We start from the raw sequence: 23022 nt of genomic DNA on the forward strand, positions 1-23022 counted from the left end.
TTTGGCCTCGGTTCCTCCCTGGGCGGGCGGCTAAGGGATGTGCCGCCTGCCCTTGAATCTCCTTCCTTTGTAGTTTCTCTGCCCTGCGCGCTTGCGTTTCCCAGGCGGAGGAGCGCGCTGCGGCTGCGCCCATTAGCGCGCGGCGCCGGGTAGGAGCTGTCAGCGGCGGGGCTGCCTAGGACCCAGGAGGCGCCGCTCGGCTCGCGCCGCATCGCCCCCTCCTCCTCCTCCCACCGCCCTCTCGCCGCGGTTTTGGCATCCCTGGGGGGCAGGAAGCCCCCTCCAGCCTCGACCCCCGGCCGGGCGGCGGAGTCGGGTCTGCGCGAGGTTGCTCGCGCGTGGGCTGGGCCGGCCGGCTGCGTGGGAGGCGGGCCGCATTATTTCCAGCTAGGGCCGGGCTCTGTGGGAGGAAGCGGCCGGGCACGGCCCTCTCCGCCCGAAACGGCGCACGCTGCCCCGCGGGCAGGGCCTGGGCGCGAGCGAGGCGGCGGCGCTGCAGCGCGGGCCGTGGGCGGGCCGGGGCGCGACGCCCCCTCGGGCCCGCGGCGCTTCTCCCACGCTCCCCGCCCCTCCCCCTCCTCTTCCTTCCTTCCCCTCGGCGCTCCCGGGAGCGCCGGGCGGACGTGAGCCACACCGGGCGCCTGAGCTTTGTGTGTGCCCGCGGGCCCGGCGCAAGCCTCGGGCGGCCCAACTTTGCCTCTCCCGGCGAGCTCCCGAGCGGGACTTGTGAGGCGTGGCCGGTGGAGGAGGCGCTTGGGGGGGCGTGGGGCTCCCCGGCTGGCGGGAGGCTCGCAGCGAGCCGCGCCGGACAATGCGCTGGGCAGCTCGCCGCTGCGGCCCCTTTTAGCTGCGGGCGCGGGCGGGCCGGCGCCTCCGCGGCTCATCGGCCCCACCTGCGAGAAGAGGGCGGGATGCCAGAGCCAGGTGTCCCGGCGCTTTAAGGGCCCTCACAGTCAGACCTCCCTGCACGGGTTCTCGCGCTGGCACTAGCCTGCCTGGAACGCTTTTTTTGTGGGAAGCCCTTGGAGCAGCCGTGATGGCCAGCACCAGGAGTATTGAGCTGGAACACTTTGAGGAACGGGACAAAAGGCCGCGGCCGGGGTCGCGGAGAGGGGCCCCCAGCTCCTCTGGGGGCAGTAGCAGCTCGGGCCCTAAGGGGAACGGGCTCATCCCCAGCCCGGCGCACAGTGCCCACTGCAGCTTCTACCGCACGCGGACCCTGCAGGCCCTCAGCTCGGAGAAGAAGGCCAAGAAGGCGCGCTTCTACCGGAACGGGGACCGCTACTTCAAGGGCCTGGTGTTTGCCATCTCCAGCGACCGCTTCCGGTCCTTCGATGCTCTCCTCATAGAGCTCACCCGCTCCCTGTCGGACAATGTGAACCTGCCCCAGGGTGTCCGCACCATCTATACCATCGACGGCAGCCGGAAGGTCACCAGCCTGGACGAGCTGCTGGAAGGTAGGAGGGGAGGGCAGGGCATGGCGCGGCAGGTGCGGCCGAGCGCGCCAGCAGGTGCATTGGCCACGGGCCCGCGCGGTGGGGAGCCTGCGGGGTGCTTTCCAGGCGGCCACGGGAATTGCATGCTTCCTTCCCTGTAGGCTGTGTGTGTGGGGCGCACGCCTACAAATATTCTGACTTTCCTTGCCAAGAGATTTGTCTCTTAAAGAAAAAAAAAAATCCTAATGGTCAGAGGCAAATTTAGCTGTTGGTGGCACCTCTGAAGACTGTTGAACTTATTTTTGTTGAAGCGCAAACTGTTTGAGATGAATGGCTTCTCCCCGGAGGAGCCCTAGTTCATAAGCTCTGTTCTCCCCTCTGCGTGGACCCAGGTGCAGGCACTCGTGGTCTTCCAGCGTTCAGGATCCTATGGTGTCTGCTCTACTCAGAAGCTGTGGTTGTGAAATGCGCTAGGTTGGCTTTCCTTCTGGCTTGCAGCAGAAGTTACGTGAGGTGAAGGGGGTGATCCTAGTCTGCAAATCTCAACCAACCTTGGCTGCGTCTCGGATCACACTGGATTTTTTTTTTTTTTTTAAAATATGAGTGCCTGGCCTCCCCCACCTGTAGATAGTCTGATGAAATTGGTTTGGGGTGTGGCTTGTAGTCGTAAAAGCTCCTCAGGTGATTCTAATGTGCAACTGTGGTTGAGAATCACTGTGCTGGAGGGTTTTCCATATTTAGTTGGAAATGAGGTGAATCAAGGTCAATCTCTCTTGCCTTCTCCCCTAATGAGAGTAGTTAGAATTATAGAAGCCATTGGAATCAGCAGTCGAGGCTTATTATAAATTGGTAATCTCTGTGTGTCAATCCTACCTTACTCAAACTGCTTGGTTGTATGTTGGGTCATCCTTGAATTCCTGCAGTATTGTCTCTTCTTTCCTTTCAGGCAGAAAAAACATTACTGGTAGTTAAGAGCCTGTTTCTTGTTCTAAACAGCACCCAGAAGGATCACGCAGAACCCAAGTGTGTGCTGACTGCGTGTTTACGTACAGTCAGCCCTTTTGCATCTTTCCTAATGCAAATGGCACCTTCCACGTAGTCATAGCAATATTGGCTTGGCAGGGAGTGGAAACTGAACATCATGCCAAATGGTTTTTTTTTTCTATTTCTTAACATGCTCTTATATTCTGAAATCATTATCTCCATTTTACAGATGAGGAAACTTAAGCAATGTGCCTTGCTTACAGTGGCTATAGCATGTGTTCTGTCATCCACAGTACACCTCTAATAAGGTAGCCACACTGAGAAGTCCTCAAAGTGCTTGAGTTTCTCTATTTAGTCATTGTCATCAGAAGTTTTCGCTGCCCCGGCAAGATGGTGACCCAGCCTAAATTAAGTTGTCTCTACAGTTTGTGTGTGTGTGTGTGTGTGTGTGTGTATGTGACTTCGCACATTTTCTTGGTCAGTTGTGTGTGCTTTGCTTTTAAAGCCTTCTCAAGGAGGTGAAGATGTCTGGAGGAGTATAAGTAAAAAGAAGATGTGGTGTTCAAAGGGCCTTATCACTTTTCTTAATCATGTTGAATACTTAAAAGCCACATTTGCCTAGATATTTCAAAACAGAGCAGCCAATTTTTTGACTGACCCAAGGTCAGATTAGCAGCCACTGTGGAAAGATCAAGGCAATGCCTATTGCTTAAGCACTTGTTACTCACGTGCCCTTGAGATGCTGTTCCTTGGTGTGATCTCTGAAAGGTCAAGAATGTTAATATCCTTTTCTGAAGTAATTGTAACAATATATTTGCTACATAAAATTAATGTACTTCAAAGATGAATATTATAGGAAAGGCGATTAAGATGACCATTGTGCACGTCCATTAATGAGAACACATTATACATTGAGTCTGTTCCTGCCCAGGGGATGTATGGTCCACTGAGTCTAATTTTCAAACTGTAGTTTCAACTACTAAGGGAGGGTTGACAAATTTCCTTCAAATCATTCATTCACTGATTTTTGGTGGTTGGGAATTTGGGAAAAATACTATATGTAGAGTCCAAATTATGCCACAGTATGGTAAATAATATAACAAATATTTATGCAGAGAATGTTTTTCTGGCCTTGATCACTTGTTTGAAGAAGTTTTTCATATAGTAAAATTACTTCAAAAGAAGAACTTGGGGTCTTTTTTGTCATATGGAATTCTTTCTGACAATGGGGTCTTTGTCTAATTCTTGAATTTGCCACAAAATGAGTGGGATACCCAATAGTAACGCATTTTTTTAAGAAAAGAAATAATCACCAATGCTTACTATCAATCATTCCAGAATGTAAATAGTTCCAATTTTTAGTTAAAATTTTGCTCAAATGTTCAGATTTATCATGTTGAAGAACTAATCAGCCATTTGTGAAGTTATTTCTTCAGTAAAAATAGGTATATAGTACTGCTCATGTTGTCAACCAAAGGACTGCTTGTCAAAATTGACAGCTTTATTTCATTTTAGTTGATCATTTTTAATACGGATTCTCCTAGGCAGTATTTTACAACTTTACATTCAATTCTTTTCTGCCTCTCCCATCCCATGAAACTTGTAGTTTAGGAGATAGTGATTTTTTTTCTAAAATGTCTTCAGTGCAGAATAGAAATTGATGACAGCAGGGCACAAACATTCATTCCCACCCCCAATTGCACTGAACTCGAATGACAAAAGACATATATTTGCATGGCCCAGATTTTTTCCTTCTACCTTTGACTTTCTCTCAATAGGCACCTTAAATTTATCTATTTACCCACCTTTGTTGGGTTAAATTCATTGAGTTGATGTTGTGCATTCCTATAATCCAGTTCATTTTTTAAAACTGGATGGGGACCTCCTCTTGTAGGAGGACTGTGACTCATAACAATCAATACTGGGAAAATCCGGTTGAGCTGTCTGAAGCCAGGAGCCTGCTGTGCTCTGAGTGTCTTTAATGGCCAACTGAGGATGTCCAGATGACTGGTGCTTACGCTGTCTTATTCAGGGCTGAGTCAGACTTCCTAGTCTTAGCTCTGTTCCATGAGTCTTCTCTCCTTCTGAACATTCTGGCTATATTTGTAAAACTTTGATGTCCTGAAGAAATATAACCAAGGATGGTGGAAACAATGCCTGACCAAGTCGGGATTCCTGGGTTCTGCTAACTGTGGATTTGAGAAAAATTTCACCTCCGTTCTGTGGCCTCCATGTCCTTTTCTGTAGAATGAGAAGTTGGCAGATGACCTAAGTTAGGTCCCCTCTGCTCTAACAGTATGTGGCCTTCCCCTACCTGAGTGGTTATTCATGGAGTGTATATGATGGCCTGGGCTGCCTTTCCCTAGCCAGACCCTTTCTCCCAGAAAGTGGAGGAGGCTGCAGATGTCTCCCTACCAAGCAAGAAATGGGGTGTATGGCTCTGAAGTGTCAAGAAATTAACAGCTACCTGTCTCTGCCTCTCTCATTGCAAAATAAAATGTCATTTTCTATTACTTCTGTCTTTTGCCCCTTCGTAAACACTAAGCTGACTAAATTTTTGGCATGTGAGAGAAGTTGGATTCTTTTGATAAGTAACACTTTCTTTCCTTCGTTAAGTAAACTTGAACATTGAAGAAAAATAAGATTCTAAAGAAATCAAGCTCCTGAAGTTTCTGAGGTTCCCGTACCAAACCTCATTTACTGCATTTGTTTGGTTAGGTCAGTCTCTTTGAAGGTCTTAAAGAAACCAATGTACAGTTTCTGAGAGAGATTTTGAAGTAAAAATGAATTTCCATAAGAACCTAGATTATACCTTTTTTTTTTTTCCTCCTGAAAGATTTTTTAATAGCAGTAATAGAAACTAAACTTTTGGAACTTGTTATAGTGAGGAGGAAAGAAACTTAAACCCATGAATTATAAGATATTTGCACAGAGAAGTCAAAAGTAGTATTTGTTAAAGGTATATGTGATGATTGGACATGGCAGTTTAATGTTGAATTTTAAATCTGCAAAGCCTTCTTTATCTGCCAGACTCCTAGATTCTTTAAGGTCTGCTTCAAATATTGGCTTTCTGTGAAGTCTCTTCCTAGACCTCAGGGCAGTTGGTCTCAAACAGTTAAGTGAGGGCACATAGTGTACTAGACATTGTGCCACATGCTGGGGTACAGTCTCTTCCCTCAAGGAGTGCACCTTCCACTGGGAGAGACTGTGAACATGCACACACACAGGATGGTTTCAGCTAAAGTGCTGTCAATGGAATGGTAATGAGATGGATGGAGCCAGGAGGGCCTATTGGCTGGGGTTAGGGGGAGGACTTCCCAGAGGAAGAGACGCTGGAGCAAAGGCCTGAGGTCAAGTGTATAATTCTTTCCTCCGCTTACTCACAGCATTTTTCTTTACCTCTGTTATAACCCTTAGCTTTATAGTCTAGAGGTATGTTGGGTCTGTGTTTCGCACTAGATTGAGAGCAGCTTGAGGTCAGGATCTTAGACATAACCATAAATTCATTGATTAAATGATCCAGAAAATTATTTTACCTCTAAGTCCTTTGATTGTCAAGGGAAGTTTTGTATGAATTAAGCTTGAATGGGGTTGTTTCTAGATATTTGTGAAAATATACATTTTGAGAAATTGAATTACATTTTAGATAAAGATTAAATAGTTGAGGAAATTCTGTGCTGACTCACCATTGTGGAGGGAATGACTCCTCTATAATACCTTCTTCTATACATCTATAAATCTGATTGTCCTCTTCATCTCATTTCCTTAAAACACGGAAAACCAGATGTGCTATCATACAGCTGCATAATACCATCTCTTTCAGGGGTAATGAGAAATTTTCATTTGAAGAATAAGTAATTCTAGAAAGTTGGGGGAAGAAAGAGGATTTGGGAGAGCATTTATGAGATTAGAGTATGACACAGTATTATGGAAGTTATGAGACAAGATCAGTATTTCATGAGGTTTTAAATTATGGAAATTGATATTTTATGGTCCTGGGATATGAAATGAAAGAAACTAGATTCCCTTGGGCAGTGCAGTGATCGTCAAACTTTCCTCATTGCCTGTGGGGCCAAGAGGTGTTACTGCAGGGTCTGTGCCACCTGGCTAGGTCTTTTTTCCTCATCCCCACCCGCCCATGCTCCCACTACTTCTGTTTTTGTCTCTTCTACTGGTAAAGTAAACCACTACCCTAAGAGTTAGAGATCCTTCTCTTCTTAGCACTGCATGTAAAACGTTTAGCATCTGGTAGCAATCACTGTATGAGGTACTTTACATGTTAATAGACTGTGAAATATGGCTGCATTGTCTTCCCCGTTTTACAGATGGGGAAGCTGAGGGTCAGAGAGGGTAAAGAAATTGTCATCTTGCACTGATGGTAAGAGGTGGGGCTGGTACGTGAGCTCTTCCTCCCTGGCTCCTGGACTTCTGTTTTCCTAACTGCTACCTTCTACAACCTGTGAGGAAGTGGAGTCTATTCTGTTGATGGGGCTTTAGGGCGGTGTCTTAGTCCATTTTCTGTTGATATAATGGAATACCACAAACTGGGTAACTTGAAAGAAATTTATTTCTTACAGTTTTGGAGGCTGAGAAGTCCAAAAGCATGGGGCCAGCATTTGGTGAGCATCGTCCCTTGTTTTAGCCATCTCCTAAAGCAAGCGCAGGAGACAGAGAGAGGAAATCTGGCCAACTCCCCTGTTTTGTAACTGACCCACTCCCACAAAATGGCCTTAATCCATTTATGAGGGTGGTGCCCTTGTGATCTAATCACCTCTTAAAGGCCCTACTTCTTTTTTTTTTTTGAGACAGAGTCTCGCTTTGTTGCCCGGCCTAGAGTGAGTGCCGTGGCGTCAGCCTAGCTCACAGCAACCTCAGACTCCTGGGCTTAAGCGATCCTACTGCCTCAGCCTCCCGAGTAGCTGGGACTACAGGCATGCGCCACCATGCCCGGCTAATTTTTTCTATATATATTTTAGTTGGCCAGATAATTTCTTTCTATTTTTAGTAGAGACGGGGTCTCACTCTTGCTCAGGCTGGTCTCGAACTCCTGACCTTGAGCGATCCACCCGCCTCGGCCTCCCAGAGTGCTGGGATTACAGGCGTGAGCCACTGCGCCCGGCGTTTTTTTTTTTTTTTTTTTTTTTTGAGACAGAGTCTCACTCTGTTGCCCAGGCTAGAGTGAGTGCCGTGGCGTCAGCCTAGCTCACAGCAACCTCAAACTCCTGGGCTCAAAGGATCCTCCTGTCTCAGCCTCCCGAGTAGCTGGGACTACAGACATGCGCCACCATGCCCGGCTAATTTTTTCTATATATATATATTTTTTTAGCTGTCCATATAATTTCTTTCCATTTTTAGTAGAGATGGGGTCTCGCTCTTGCTCAGGCTGGTCTCGAACTCTTGAGCTCAAAGGATCCACCCACCTCGGCCTCCCAGAGTGCTAGGATTACAGGCGTGAGCCACCGCGCCCGGCCAAGGCCCTACTTCTTAATACTATTACAATGGCAATTACATTTCCAACTCATGAAAGTTGGGGACATATTCAAACCATAGCAGGAGGTGACAAGATCATGAGGGCAGAGCCCTCCTGGATAGGATTAATGCCCTTATAAAAGAGGTCCGAGAGAGCTTGTTTGTCACTTCTACCATGTAAGGATGCAGTGAGAAATCACCATCTATGAACCAGGAAGTGGGCCCTTACCACACACCAAATCTGCCAGCACCTTGATCTTTAGCTTCCGGAACTATGAGAAATAAATTTCTATTGTTTATAAGCCTCTGTTTCTGATATTTTGTTATGGTAACTCAAGTGGAGTAGGGCCACTTTCACCTCCAAAGTTCGGTGAACTTCTTCCCAGAAAGAGAAATGATGTTGGCTCTGTCTGGCTTCATGTCCGTCTTTAAAAATTGGCCAGATATTGTGATCAGATGTAGTCACCCAGATTTAGATGGAGTTCTTGCAACATCTCTATAACATGTAAGAGGATCTTCTCCAAAGACTGTGCCATGAAAGGGAAAATTACAAACCCATTGGGGGCTGGGACAGTTATCTTGTTTATCCCTTTATCCCATACAACAGATACTTCTCACATACGATGTTTGTTGAATTAATCTTCCTTTTGTGCCATATGTAAAGATATTTCAATGGGTGGGAATAGGTGCATGTAGGTGTTCTTAAAAATCTTTCTTTTTTTTTTTTTTTTTTTGAGACTGGCTCCGGCTCTGTTGCCCAGGCTAGAGTGCAGCAGCAGCATCACAGCTCACTGCAGCCTCAAACTCTTGGGCTCAAGTGATCCTCCTGCCTCAGCCTCCTGAGTAGCTGGGATTATAGGTGGCTGCTACCATGCCCAGCTGTTTTTTCTATATTTTTGTAGAGATGGGATCTTGCTATGTTGTTCAGGCTGGTCTCAAACCCCTGGACTCAAGTGATCCTCCTCCCTTAGTCTCCCAAAGTGCTAGGATTACAGGCGTGAGCCACTGAGCCCAGCCCAAAATCTTTCTTAGTTAAGACAACTAGCTGAACAATTGGCCAGATTTGCAGAGGTAGAATAAATTCATGTGAAAGGCAAATGTTCCTTGCCTCTTCATATTTCAGTTTTTAAATAAGTTTTTCTTCAAGAAAAATGATTCAGTGTATTTATGTGTTAACCATTTATCAATTTCACTAGTGCCTGAGATACCTGACTTGAATTTTCTCCTTGGACAGCTATCATGGCCAAATTCTTGTACCTTTATTTTTTGTGTATGTCTTTAAGTCATAAAATTATTCTAAGCCGCCTAATATTTTCAGTGTCTGCTTTGAGTTCTCTGCCATAGCTAAGGCTTAGGTTTGTTCATCTTCAGCATTTATTCTTATTTTAAGCATTGTTTTTAGCAATTTTTTTCATATTTAGTTTTAACACAATCTGTTAAGTTTTTAATTCTATGAGTCAGAAACATTTTTAAGGCTAGAATTTAGATGAATACTCTTTTATTCCTTAAACCATACTATAATTCTATCCTAATCCATGGTAGGATTTGGTAGGCCATGTTTTCTATAGCCTAAAGCGGAACATCCCTTATGTTGTAATTTGTCACAAGCCACTTTTGCCTTGTAGACTAAAGCAGTGGTCCCCAACCTTTTTGGCACAAGGGACTGGTTTCATGGAAGACAATTTTCCCATGGATTGGGGGTGAGGGGAGTAGGGGGCATGGTTTCGGGCTGATTCAAGTGCATTATATTTATTGTGCAGTCAGATTTCTCTGCTAATGATAATCTGTATTTTGTAGCTGCTCCCCTGGGCTCACATCACTACCTCAGCTCCACCTCAGATTACCAGGCATTAGATTCTCAAAAAGAACATTCTACCTAGATCCTCACATGGGCAATTTATAGTAGGGTTCTTGCTTCTATGAGAATCTAATGCCAGGGCTGATCTGACAGGAGACAGAGCTCAGGCAGTGATGCGAGTGATGGAGAGCAGCTGTAAATAGAGATGAAGCTTCACTCACCCACCTCCTTCTGTGCAGCCCAATTCCCAGTGCTGGTCTGTGGCCCTGGGGTTAAGGAATGGGAAAATATTAGTTTGGGGAGAGAAACTAAAGTATTTGATACTTTTGATTACGTTATAACATTTACTAACATCTGAAACATAGTGCCCAAAATAACCTATAATTACGACCTATTATATTACCTTATATTTGTTTGTTAAATTATAATCGCTTGCAACCAAAATTTATCATAATAGGTGTTCTAAGATATTTTCATTTATCTCTTCCTTCACTGCGTATATTTCACAAACTTCAGATTAATTTTTAAATAATAACAATGTAATTATTTCTCAAAGGCAGTGATTAATGTTCTCTTCCCTAATACCTTGCTCATTATCTTGATCTCTTTACTGAGCAGTATTTTTGTTTCATTTGCTGAAGAATCGAAAGAAAAAGGTTATAGAAATTATTAGTTATGCTCATGTTCATTAAGCTGGTGTGGGAGAAAGAACTTGAGAAATAGCCTGCTGTATACTTTTATTAGTTTAGTGATCAAGGCCAGTAGCTGGAAGATTCCACATAAATCTTATGATGTATTTAAAGACTTAGCGAAGTCCTAGCATGCAATGGCTGCTTGATAAATGGTAGTGGTCCTCAGCATCTTATAGCAAAATCTGCGTCTTGTAACTACTTCCTTCTAATTCTAGAGCCACTGTTTGGAATTACACAAGGCTCATCCTACTTCCATATGACAGCCCTTCATATGTTTTGAGACAGTGGTCATGCTTTCCTCTACTACAGGTTGAGCATCCCTAATCTGAAAATCCAAAATCTGAAATGCTCCAAAATCCAAAATTTTTTGAGTACCACAAGTGGAAAATTCCACACCTGACCTCATGTGACAGGTCACAGTCAAAATGCAGGTCCACAACACACAGTTTAAAATTTAGCATCTGAGCCCAGGAATTTGAGGTTACAATGAGCTTATAATTGGGCCACCGCACTCCAGCCTGGGCAACAGAGTAAGATCCTGTCTCTTAAAATAAATAAATAAATGAATAAATAAAAACTATATGTATTCAGCATCCCTCAGGGGGAAAAAGACTCTCCCAGCCCCCTTCAGCTGAGATGTATACCACATGCAAGGATGTCCACCGGCATAATTAAATGGTATTTGTGCAGGCCGGACATGCCAGCTGAAGGTTCTTCACGATGCTCTCCATTCGGTCAAGACCTGTGTGCATTACTCACTGTATTTTTGCTAATTCTGTTCTTGGTAGTATAAAGATATTGTTGAAAATGTCAAAAAGTTCTGCATGATACCCATCAGGTAATGCAAGTATTCCAAAATCTGAAATCCAAAACACTTCTGGTCCCAAGCATTTTGGCTAAGGGATACTCAAGCTGTACTTTCCCTTCCCTCTAAGACCCTAAACATCGTCACTTCTGTTTTGGACAAACATGTTTTCTGAATTCCTCATCACTTGCACAGAATCTTTTTGCACTACCATCATTATTAATCACTTGCTTAAAACTGGGGGCTAAATTTTCCTGTTAGACTCACAGCAAGATTAAGGGATGATGGAGGAAGGATTAAGAGGTTAAGGGACAAAGGAGGAAGGTGTTAAAGCAAAGGTCTCCAGGAATTGGGTAAACTCTGTTGAGGAAAGTTTTACCTCTGTTTAGACAAGGAAGCTGTTGAAGGACAGACTCTATGTGCATTGTGCCTCAATTTATTTGCAAATATTATTAAGTGGTCACATTTCAATTTGAAGGTCTCTCTCTCCGTATCCTTAAGATTGCATCGTTTCTCAAACTTTAGCAATGTTTGGACCACTTAAAAATTAAAAAATATAAAAATCCAATATCCAAATTGCATAAGCCCAGTATTGCTTTAATTACATTGATTACATTGTCACTTAAATGTTTATAATATAAAAGTAGATGTACTTACGCACATAGGTGTTACATAGTGATACAACCCAAATTGACGATGTAAATATCAACAGAACTGAACTGCATAACCAGTAAAAATGTAAAGCTAGATACTGTTTACTCAAACTAAATTGGTGTTGCCAGTGTGACCATGATACTGAATGCTAAGTTAGTTGTGCTGTATTTCAGAATGCCATCTAATGAATCTGTTTTGTACTGTTAATGAACCTTTATTCCTGCAGAGTAAAATTCTTTCCTCTGGCCTTAACTTGATGTGAACGTGTCTTTTACATATATTAAGTCCACTTCTCTTTTTCTTCATTAACTCCTGACGTAGTTACACCAGTTAATGCCAAAAGCGTTGGGACTATGGGTACTACATATATATTTTTTACTTCAAAGTATTATGGGGGTACAAATATTTTTGGTTACAAGGCTTGCTTTTGTAATGCTTGAATCAGGGTTATAAGTGTGTCTGTCACCCAGATAGTGTTCACTGTACCCATTAGGTAGGTTTTCACCCATCCCCTTCTCACCCATCCCCTCCTCTGATTTCTGTTGAGTTATACCTCCCTCTACGCATATGTGGGCTCATCAGTTGGTTCCAATTTAATAGTGAGTGCATGTGGTGTGTGCTTTTCCATTCTTTAGATACTTAGGATGATGGTCTCCGGTTACATCCATATTTTTGCAAAAGGCATCCTCCTTCATAGCTGAGTAGTATTCCATGATATATATATACCACAGTTTGTGAATCCACTCATGTATTGATGGTCATTTGGGTTGATTTCACATCTTTGCAATTGTGAATTGTGCTGCAGTAAACATTCGAGTACAGGTGTCTTTTTGATAAAATGAGTTATTTTCGTTTGGGTAAATAGTGGGATTGCTGGATCGAATGGTAGGTCTACATTTAGTTCTTTGAGAATGTCCATACTGTTTTCGTTAGAGGTTGTACTAATTTGCAGTCCCACCAACAGTGTATAAGCATGTCTTTCTGCATCCATGCCAGCATCTATTATTTGTACTTTTTAATAAAAACCATTATAACAGGATTAAGGTGATATCTCATTGTGGTTTTAATTTACATTTCACTGATGATTAGTGACCTTGAGCATTTTTTCATATGTTTATTGGCCATTTGTCTGTCTTCTTTTGAAAAACCTCTTTTCATGTCTTTTGCCCGCTTTTTAATGGTGGTGTTTGATTTTTTTTTTTTTTTGCATGCTGATTTGCTTGAGTTCTTTGTAGATTCTGGTTATGAGCCCTTTATCGATGGGTACTATATTTAACTCAGAAGTAGTCATTCAGACGTTCCAGAATAGGATGATATTAACATTTTAAGTTTTATCATCAAAATAAAAAATTAAAATTCCCATAGTGAACTGTTGTAGATTGTAGAATATGCTTGGCCCATGTGTGAGGAGGAAAAACAGATCATGGATCTGATCTGTAGGTTCCATCCTACCAGGAGATAAGATACAGTTTCTTTTTCAGTGGGTAAGGTATAAAGCTTTTTCGCTAGTAGGTAGGATTTTTGTTTTTACTTTTAGCTAATTTCTTTGGTTTTAAGTTAAACGCCTCCCAAATTTCAATGCTAAAACATGGATTTGTGGACATACCTCTTTCTTTATAGATAATCAAATGTTCACAGTAACTTTTGTACCCCTTTCTTGGGGGAAAGTATCAAAGTCACATGGATGTGACTGTAGGCCATGACTTGATTCAGTTACTTGCCTTCACATGTATTGAAAGAGCATTGGTCTTAGAGGTGAAAGATCTCATTTTGTGTCCCTGGCCCTGCTCTGCAGGAAGGGCTGGTATATTCATTTTGCAAATATGTCAGCAATAGTCCATAGAGAAAATAAATGAGTATAGAGTGAGAATAGCATTCAGGAAGAGCAGTGCGTTTTTGTGTTACTCTACTAGTTCCCATAAGTTTAAATTCTGTGCAGTTTGGCCAGGAAACATAATTAAGTTGTTTGCCACAACAGCATAGTAAATCAGTTTTACTTTTCCTCACCCTGTATTTTTCTTAACTGGCTGGGTGTGGGAACTCATCTGTGATATACTTAAAATGAAGATTTGCACATCAAATTTATAACCTACCCAATATCTCATAAATGTTTCACTTGACAAAGGACGTTGAGCTATCTTGTAGATGTGAACATATTTGAATATATTTCCTTGGTTACATTCTTTTGGAAGTAATTTCTTTTCTTAGTTTTGGAAGTTAGGAAAAAATTTAGATTCCTAAGATTTTTGCCAATATTGGACCTAAAGTGTCTGCCCATGTTTTCTTTTCCTCTTTGTCTTTTTCTACATTGCCGTATTTAAGTGTATGAGGGTCTCTCTTTAAGTTTGAAGAGTCCTTGCACTTCAGGCTTTGAAACAAGTTTTCCTTTTCATCATAAAGTTCAGTGCTTGCTTCCACTCCATAGTTGCAATGTCTAAATTTTATATAACTGAATTTCTGCTACAAATGTCATGATAGTTTGTAGTTACAAACTAGTTAGTAGTGTTAAGCAATGTACATTCTTTAACAGAGGTAGATGAGAGACTTTATATAATAACTGATAGAAAAGTAGGCTAAAACTGTTGTTAAAATTTCCAACTACATAAGAAAGCATGTAGCTCTTTTTCATTTTTACCCGTAATGTGTTTCTTGTGTGCGTGTGTGTGTGGGGGGGGGTAGGGAGGGGAGTAGGAACAATTAACATGAGAGCTACCCTCTCAAAGTATGTAATACAATGTTATTAAGTATAGGCACAATGTTACACAGATCTTTAGAACTTACTCATCTTCATAACTGAAGCTTTGTACCCATTGAACAGCAGCTCCCCGTTTCCTTTTCCCTCTTAGCCCCTGGAAACCACCATTCAGTTGTTTCTGTGAGGTGGACTATTTTAGATATAAGTGGAAGCATGCAACATTTGTCCTTCTGTGACTAGCTTATTTCTTTTAGCATAATATCCGCTAGGTTCACTCATGTTCTTGCATATAGCAGAGTTTCCTTTATTTTTAAAGACTGAATAGTATTTCATTGTATGTCTATACCACATTATCTTTATCCATTCATCCATTGCTAGACATTCAGGTGGTTTCTTTCTCCTGGCTATTGTGAATAATGCTGTAATGAACATGGGAGGGCAGATATGTCTTCAAGACTTCAAGATATTGATATCAATTCCTTTGTATATGCACCTAGAAGTAGAATTGCTGGATCGTACGGTAGTTTTATTTGTAATTTGCTGAGAAACCGTTACACTGTTTTCCACAGCAGCCACACCATTTTACATTCCCACCAACAGTGTACCTAGGGTTCCAATTTCTCTACATCCTTTCCAACACTACTTATTTTTTGATAGTAGTCATGCTAACAGGAATGAAGTTATATCTCATTGTTGCTTTGATTTGCATTTTTGTGATTAGTGAAGTTGAGCATCTCTTCATATACCTGTTGACCATTACCATTTGTATATCTTACTGGAAAAATGTCCATTCAGATTCTTTGCTCATTATTTAATTGGTGGTTTTTTTTGTTTTTTACTGTTATATATTTTGAATTTTAGAGGATAAAAATCAGATGATCTTCTCAATAGATGCAGAATGCAGAAAAAGTGTTTGACAAAATTTAACAAGGAACAAGGTGAAGATGCTCACTCTGGCCGCTTCTATTCAACATGGTATTGAAAGTCCTCGCAAGAGCAATTAGACAAGAAAAAGAAATAAAAGGCATCCAAATCAGAAAGGAAGAAGTAAAATTATCTGTTTGCATAACATAATCTTATATGTAGAAAAGCCTAAAGACTCCACAAAAAAATTGTTAGAACTAATAAACAAATTCAGTAAAACTTGTTTGTTATAGGTTTACTTGTATTTATAGGATACAAAATCAACATATAAAAATCAGTTGTGCTTTTATACACTAATGAACCCTCCAAAAAGGAAATTAACAATATCATGTATGATAGCATTAAAAAATAAAATATTATAGGTCACTAAATATGAAATGTCCAATTTCAAATCAAAAGTTTAGTTTATTATATCTCAAACAAGAAGCAGTACAATCAATCAAAATATGCGACTAAACTATCGACAGTTTTTTGCCATCTTAACATAGCTTGTTTATGCCAGCAGCAAAGAACTGCTGAGAATTGTTGAGAACTGAATATTTTTCCTTGCAAGAAGTGGTCCAAAGCCTGGAAGAAGTGGTAGTCAGTTGGTGCAAGGTCTGGTGAATACAGTGGATGACAGAGAGTTTCCAAGTCCAGCCTCTGTAGTTTGAGCAGCATTGTTTGTGCGACATGTGGTTGAGCATCCTCTTGCAAGAGGATTGGCCTGTCTCTGTTGACCAGTTCTTGACTGCTTAATCACAAATATCACCATCATTTGGTCCCATTGGTTAGACATCCTCTGTAACAGATTGACTGGGTTTCATGAAGCTGTAGTGGATAATACCAGCATTGGACCACCAGACACACACCATTAGGTTTTTTTGATGAATATTCAGTTTTGGGCTGTGTTTCAGCAGTTCATCTTTATCCAACCACTGTGGCAAATGCTAGTGATTGTCAGAAAGAATCCATTTTTCATCACACATAACAGTACAGTGTAGAAACAGTTCACCTTTATGTCGTGACAACAAAGAAAGGCAAGCTTCAAGATGATTTCTCTTTTGATGCTTGTTTAATTCCTGTGGAACCCATTTATCCAGCTTCTTTACCCTGCCTGTTTGTTTCAAATGGTCCAATGTTGTTGGAATAGTAACATCAAACCTTACTGCTAATTCACATGTAGGTTGAGATGGATTCACTTCCACTACAGCTTTCAGCTCATCATTATCACCTTGGTCTCAGGTCACCCACATGGCTCATTTTCAAGATTGAAATCACCAGAACGAACTTCTCGAACTATTGATGTACTACTGTGTGTTCATTAGCCACATCCTTCCCAAATACTTCGTTGATACTTCCAGCTGTCTGCGCAGAATTGGTTCCATGATGAAACTCATATTTGACAATAACATGAATTTTTGACTTGTCCATGGTTTCACAAAAATTGCTCTTAAAAATATTTTAAAGATAATCAAAAGCCAAACTCTGCATTTGAAAGACTGAGGATGTACCTTCACAATAAAAATAAGCAGTGTCAGAGTGAAATGTCAGAGATATCAACTGTCAAACTTAGTACTTAAGGAAATTGGACATTTCATACTTAATAACCTACTTAGAAATAAAGTTAACCAAGGAGGTGTAAAAGTTGTACATTGAAAACTATGACATTGATGAAAGAAATTGAAGACACAAATGGGTAGACATCCTATGTTCATGAATTAGAAGACTTAATATTGTAAATTACTTTACATAATATGTGAATTTTAACAAATTTAATGCAATCCCTAGCAAGATCCCAATGGCATTTTTTTACAGAATTAGAAAAAAATCCAAAAATCATATGGAGCCACAAATGATCCCAAATAGCCAAATCAGTCTTAAGAAAAACAAAGTTAGAGGCATACTTTCTGATTTCAAAACCTATTACAAAAATACAGTAATTAGTATAAGTTGGGCAGGGTGGTTCACTCCTGTAATCATAGTGCTTTGGGAGGCTGAGGCAGGAGGATCGCTCACTATAACCTCAAACTCCTGAGCTCAAGTGATCTTCCTGCTTCAGTCTCCCAAGTAGCTGGGACTGCAGGCATGCACCACCATGGTTAATTTTAATTTAAAATATGTTTTGGTAGAGACAGGATCTCTCACTATGTTGCCCAGGCCAGTCTTGAACTCCTGGCTTCAAGCCATCCTCCTGCTTTGGCCTTCCAAAGCACTAGGATCACAGGCGTGAGCTACTGCACCTGGCCTTCAGTTGACTTTTGATGGATTGGCATGACCTAGGTGTCTCAGACCATGCAGAGGGGCCTTCAGGAACCTGACCTTAACCCTCCAGGGTCATTTTATATAAACAGCAGTGCAAATCCAAACCATGAAATGTCTAAGTTTGTTTTGGAAATACGCATTTTCTTTGTTACTTTGACAAAAATATTTTAAATGCCTATTGAGCACTGGGTATTGCGCTAGATGAAGGTATAGTATGAAGAAGATCTGATCAGGTTTTTGGTGGGTTTTTTTTTTTTTTTTTTTTTTTTTTGAGCTTGCAGTTTATTCAGTGGTTTGTGACCAGGGACTGTTGTCAGAGTCACTTGTGGAATTAAAAAACCTTACCAGCGTGTTCAAGTCCCACCGACTTTCCAGTGATTCTGTTTCAGTTGAACTAAGGTGAGGCTTGGGCATCTGTACTTTTGCAGCAGAATCATCTGACTTTTAAAGAAATTCTCCATTAAGAACCATGGAAGTGGCCAGGCGTGGTGGCTCACGCCTGTAATCCTAGCATTCTGGGAGGCCGAGGCAGGTGGATTGCTTGAGCTCAGGAGTTTGAGACCAGCCTGAGCAAGAGCGAGACCCCCATCTCTACTAAAAATAGAAATAAATTAGCTGGACAACTAAAAATATATAGAAAAAATTAGCTGGGCATGGTGGCGCATGCCTGTAGTCCCAGCTACTCGGGAGGCTGAGGCAGTAGGATTGCTTGAGCCCAGGAGTTTGAGGTTGATGTGAGCTAGGCTGACACCACGGCACTCTAGCCCGGGCAACAGAGTGAGACTCTGTTTCAAAAAAAATAAATAAATAAATAAATAAAATAAAAATAAAGAACCATGGAAGGGACAGATAAAGAATAAATGATTATGAGAAATTAATGTTTTGGAAGCTTAGAGTACAAAAAGAGCACTTGAGTGATAAGATTTTTAAATTTTTATTTTTTAATAACTAATAATATAGCTACAGAAAGTATATAAAACCTAGATGCACAGACCAACAAACTATTATGAAGTGAGCACCTTTGTGACTACTAGCCATGTCAAGAAATATAGGCTAGGCACAGTGACTCATGCCTGTAACCCCAGCGCTTTGGGAGATCGAGGCAGGAGGATTGCTTGAGGCCGGTAGTTCAAGAAGAGCCTCGGCAACATAGACCCTGTCTTAAAAAAAAAAAAAAAAAAAAAATTTAAACAGGGATGGTGGCATGTGCCTGTAGTCCTAACTACTTGGGAGGCTGAGGCAGGAGGATCGCTTGAGCCCAGGAGTTTGCACTGTAGTCTTGGCAACAGAGCACAACCCTGTCTCAGGAAGGGGAAAAAAAAAAAAAAAAAAAAGGAATCCTGCAAGCATGTGTTCTTTTGTTATCTTTTGCTCACCAGTATTTATAAAATTCATCCAAGTTGTTGCACATAGGTCTCAGTTGTTCATTTTTATTTCTGTACAGTGGTTTGTTATATGACCATACCACAATCTTTGTGTCCATTCTCCTGTTGGACATGTGGATTGATTCTCATCTTTGGTTATTGAGCAATACTTCTATGAACATACGTGTGTATATATATTTATATATATATATATATATATATATATTTATATATATATATATATATATATAGCCTATGTGAATGAGTTTCTCCAGGAAGTTTTTCTGGAGTGATTTCTGGACCATGACATATCTATGCTGTTAACTTAGTACTAGATAATGCCAACCTGTTTTTCCTAAGTGACTGGACTGATTTAAGATCCTTTCAGTGTATGAAAGTTCCTCTTGCTTGCTAGGGCCCTTAATCTTGATGGGTCAGTGAAAAAGAGGCAGGGAAGGAGGAAGGGGAGGAAGGGGAAGGTTATTTTAGACATAGAAGAAGGAATGAGAATAAGCGGGTATGAGAAGTTTGGAAGGAGATTGCAAATGCACTGATATAACACTAATTTAGGAACCTGTGGGAAAGTGGTGAGAGATGAGGCTGGAAGTGTGATATGTGAGGAGTTTGGCTTTTATTCTAAGGGCAGTGAAGAGGCAAAAGATATCAAATCTACATTTTAAAAAGCTTGCTGTGACAGCTCTGTGGAAGATGAGGGGGTGAAGGCCAGATACAGGGAGTTTGGATACTCTGTTCCCCGGAGAAACGAGGGAAGGCAGAGTAGAAGGAGTTGGTTTCCAGAGCTGTTGAGACCAAAATCAACAGTTTTTTTGCCAATTCTGTCAAATGTGGGGAAACGGGGCAGAGAAACAGGAGTATTGGTTTTGCTTAGGTGACGGTATAGGTGATGATTTTCATTCAATAAGTTGGGCAATTTAGGAAGAGGAGAGTTTGAGGTCAGGGTGGCAGAGATGGAGAGGGAAGGTAGTTTTAGACAAGTAGCACGTGAGATATCCATAGGTTATCTGGACAGATGTATGACAGTTAAGTTATATAACCACCTTACACTCGATTCATCCTCTTTCTATATAGAAAGCAAAACCCTCCTTGTAGATAGTATTCATGTGATCAGAATTTGCCAAATGATTTCTCCCCAATCTCTTATGGTCAGAGAACTGGAAAGAGAGAAGGCGGGGGAGGGAGAATGAATATGTATATTAATATATGTTTCTCACTTCTCCTCAGTCAGAGACCACCGGGAACATACATATAGTTGAACAAGTTGGGTTTTTTACTCATTGCAGTGAGGAAGAACACACATTATAGGATACCATCAGGTGTCTTAGTAAGAGGGTGTTAGAACCTATCATAGGGCCTTGGGCTTTGGTTGCATGATTTTTCAGGAGGATCTAAGAAAGCAGAGACTCACTCTGTACTGGGTGCTGTCAGAGTGCAGGGCAATTCTGTGATTGGGTATCTCTATAAATCTTATAGGGAGGACAGACGAGAAGGAGGGGGAAAAGCTGTAATTGGCAAAGAAATAGCAGTCACTCATTTAGTGCAAGAGGGAGATTTGGTATCGTGGGTTGCACAGTGACCTTGTTTTTATCTCACTTTATCATAACAAAGCCTCAGAGTGACTTTTTTGGAAATAGTCTGTGAGATTATGTCCAACAGGAGAACAAAATGGCCTAACTCTGAGTACCAGACCAGCTTGTAATAACATTGATGTCTAGCTGTGTAAGTCATATCAGTTCTGAATTTCAAGGACTGCTTTATTTTTCATATATCTAAATATGAAAAATACATATGTGATACTTACATTCTAGTTTAACTCTGATTTTTAATTGAGATCTTATTCTTGTTTTGGTGAATGCAGTTTTACTATGTATTTGCAAGAGTTAAAAAAAAAGTCTTTTATGATGATGTATTTTATCAGTATATTAAGACTCTACTTCAGGGTATACTTTTTTTTTTAAAGCCATGTCAGTATCATAAAATGTACTGCCATTTGGAAAACTCGTTATATTTCTGGAGAATGAGAAAACAGAAGATTCTTGCATTGATCCAGGTGGAATGTGGGTGGTGGTGAAGGCAGAGAGGAGGGGAATTTTTAGAACTATTTAGAAGATAGAGTAGACAGAACTTGATGCCAGAGTGTAGTAGGTAGGGAAGCCAGAGAGTGAAGGATGATACCTGGGTTTCTAGCTGGAAGTTGGAGTACGATGGAGAAAGGGAAGAGGCACAGGTTGGCAGGGGAGTAACAAACCTTAAGCAGGAACCCCTATAGTAGCAAGAATCTGGGTGGGGGGAGGCTGATTGCTTCTAATCAATCTTGTAGGTGGCTAATATCTAACAGAGAATAATTTATTGATTGATTAACATCAAGAGCTGTAACTGCCTAGGGAGCCAACCTCTTAAATTCTTTTGTCAGCATATTCTCTCCTTCTAGGCAAATCTATGTAAGAGACTATTAGATGATTGTTTGGATTTGGGTGGAGACATAACAAGGGAAGCTAGGGTGGGTAAATCTTGGTGGCTGTGGTCATCAAGGTATGTATGACACCTGTACTTTAGAGACTTATCTGCCCAGTACACAGAAACACAGGTCTGACTCCTAGACCATGTCCTGAACCTGTGTGCTAAAACGTTGAGTGCCAAGGTTACCAAAGTGGGTTTCATACCATGTCAGCACTTAGTATGAGAGCTGGCACATAGTAGGTACTCAATGCATATTGTAAGGAGGAGTCTAGGCTAAAAGGGCCATGGGTGCAAGGAAAGGGGTGAGGCTATGGAACTGTTTGTGTTCGCTATGTGTGTAGAGAAGTGGGTGAAGCTCTATCTTGTAGGCATATGCCAGCCTGGTTCAAACATTACAAATTTATTGTAGAACTGGTCTACAAGTTTTTAGTAGAAACATTGTAAAGGGAAGAAAGGAGAGAAGGAGGGAATTAAAATTCATCTGTAATTGCACACAAGCAAATTAAGGAACTTCCTTTACCTATTTTCATCCTGACATCCTGAACTCGTGTAAGGAAACAAAATGCAGACAAATTTAAAAAGCACCTCTCCTAGTTGATATATCAACTGTGCAGGGGCCGGTTGATCAAGAAAATCTGATATATTAAAATTTCTTTTGTTTATTTTTCTTTTTGCCATTGTTTTTCCTCTCTCTATTGGGAAAGGCTTTCCCCGGCTGACTGACTTATCTTTGCCTCCCCCCTTCTTTTTTTAAAATTACTTTCTCTTGCTAAGATTCTCTCTCTCTCTTTTTTTTTTTCATCTTATATTTTGGATCAGAACATACAATTAAATTTTTGTAATAGGTAAAAATAAGAGATTTTCAATGTGAGAGTTGCTTTCTCTATGAAATTAAAGTGAAACGATAATTGTTTTTGTTCATATGTGTATAGTTCTGTTTTATTGATACCTATTTTTGAAATTATGTGTCATTTTCCCAGATGATCATACTATGAAAAATGGTTTAGATTATGCTATAGAGATGAAAAATCTCTAATTAAATGGTGGTGTAGGCTAGATTTCAGTTTACTGGTGTAGAAGTGGTGTTAAAACCTCTGATTGGTTCCCTAGTTATCTTGGGCAGTGCCCTAATTATACCTTTAAATAGAAGACATTGGTCTTCTTTTTAAATCCTTCTTGTATGCCTGATCTGCTACCAAATTATTCATATGCCTTTGAGAGTCTCTAAAGTTCTTCATTAATCAGAATTTCAAGAACATCGTGATAATAGTTAAATATAATATTGATATTAATAGGTTTTCTTTAGGAATTCCCTTTCATTATTTTGGTTATTTTTATTTTAAGTATTTATAAAAGTTAAGGTTCATATAATAATTATTACGGTTCACAAATATTATTATATTGATTTTGTTATGTTGAATAATGTGAAAAAATAATAGGTTCTTTTTGAGTTACAGAGTATCTTAGAGAAAAGTCTTT

General features: G+C 41.0%; 1 protein-coding gene across 5 annotated transcripts in view; it reads left to right on the forward strand.

Annotated features, from left to right (window-relative positions):
* Positions 1-421: 421 nt before the first annotated feature.
* The window catches only part of DCLK2 (doublecortin like kinase 2), a 148863-nt gene continuing 126262 nt past the window's right edge, over positions 422-23022 (forward strand). For 2 of the 5 annotated variants that reach the window (XM_069492927.1, XM_069492929.1), the window contains exon 1: positions 422-1457. In XM_069492927.1, the coding sequence (XP_069349028.1) occupies positions 1037-1457 (421 nt within the window). In that variant the 5' untranslated portion in view covers positions 422-1036. The remainder of the gene's footprint in view (positions 1458-23022) is intronic. The other 3 variants (XM_069492928.1, XM_069492926.1, XM_069492930.1) reach the window with 2 other exon arrangements.

This window comes from Eulemur rufifrons, chromosome 18 (assembly GCF_041146395.1).
Source record: "Eulemur rufifrons isolate Redbay chromosome 18, OSU_ERuf_1, whole genome shotgun sequence".
Taxonomy (NCBI): Eukaryota; Metazoa; Chordata; class Mammalia; order Primates; family Lemuridae; genus Eulemur; species Eulemur rufifrons.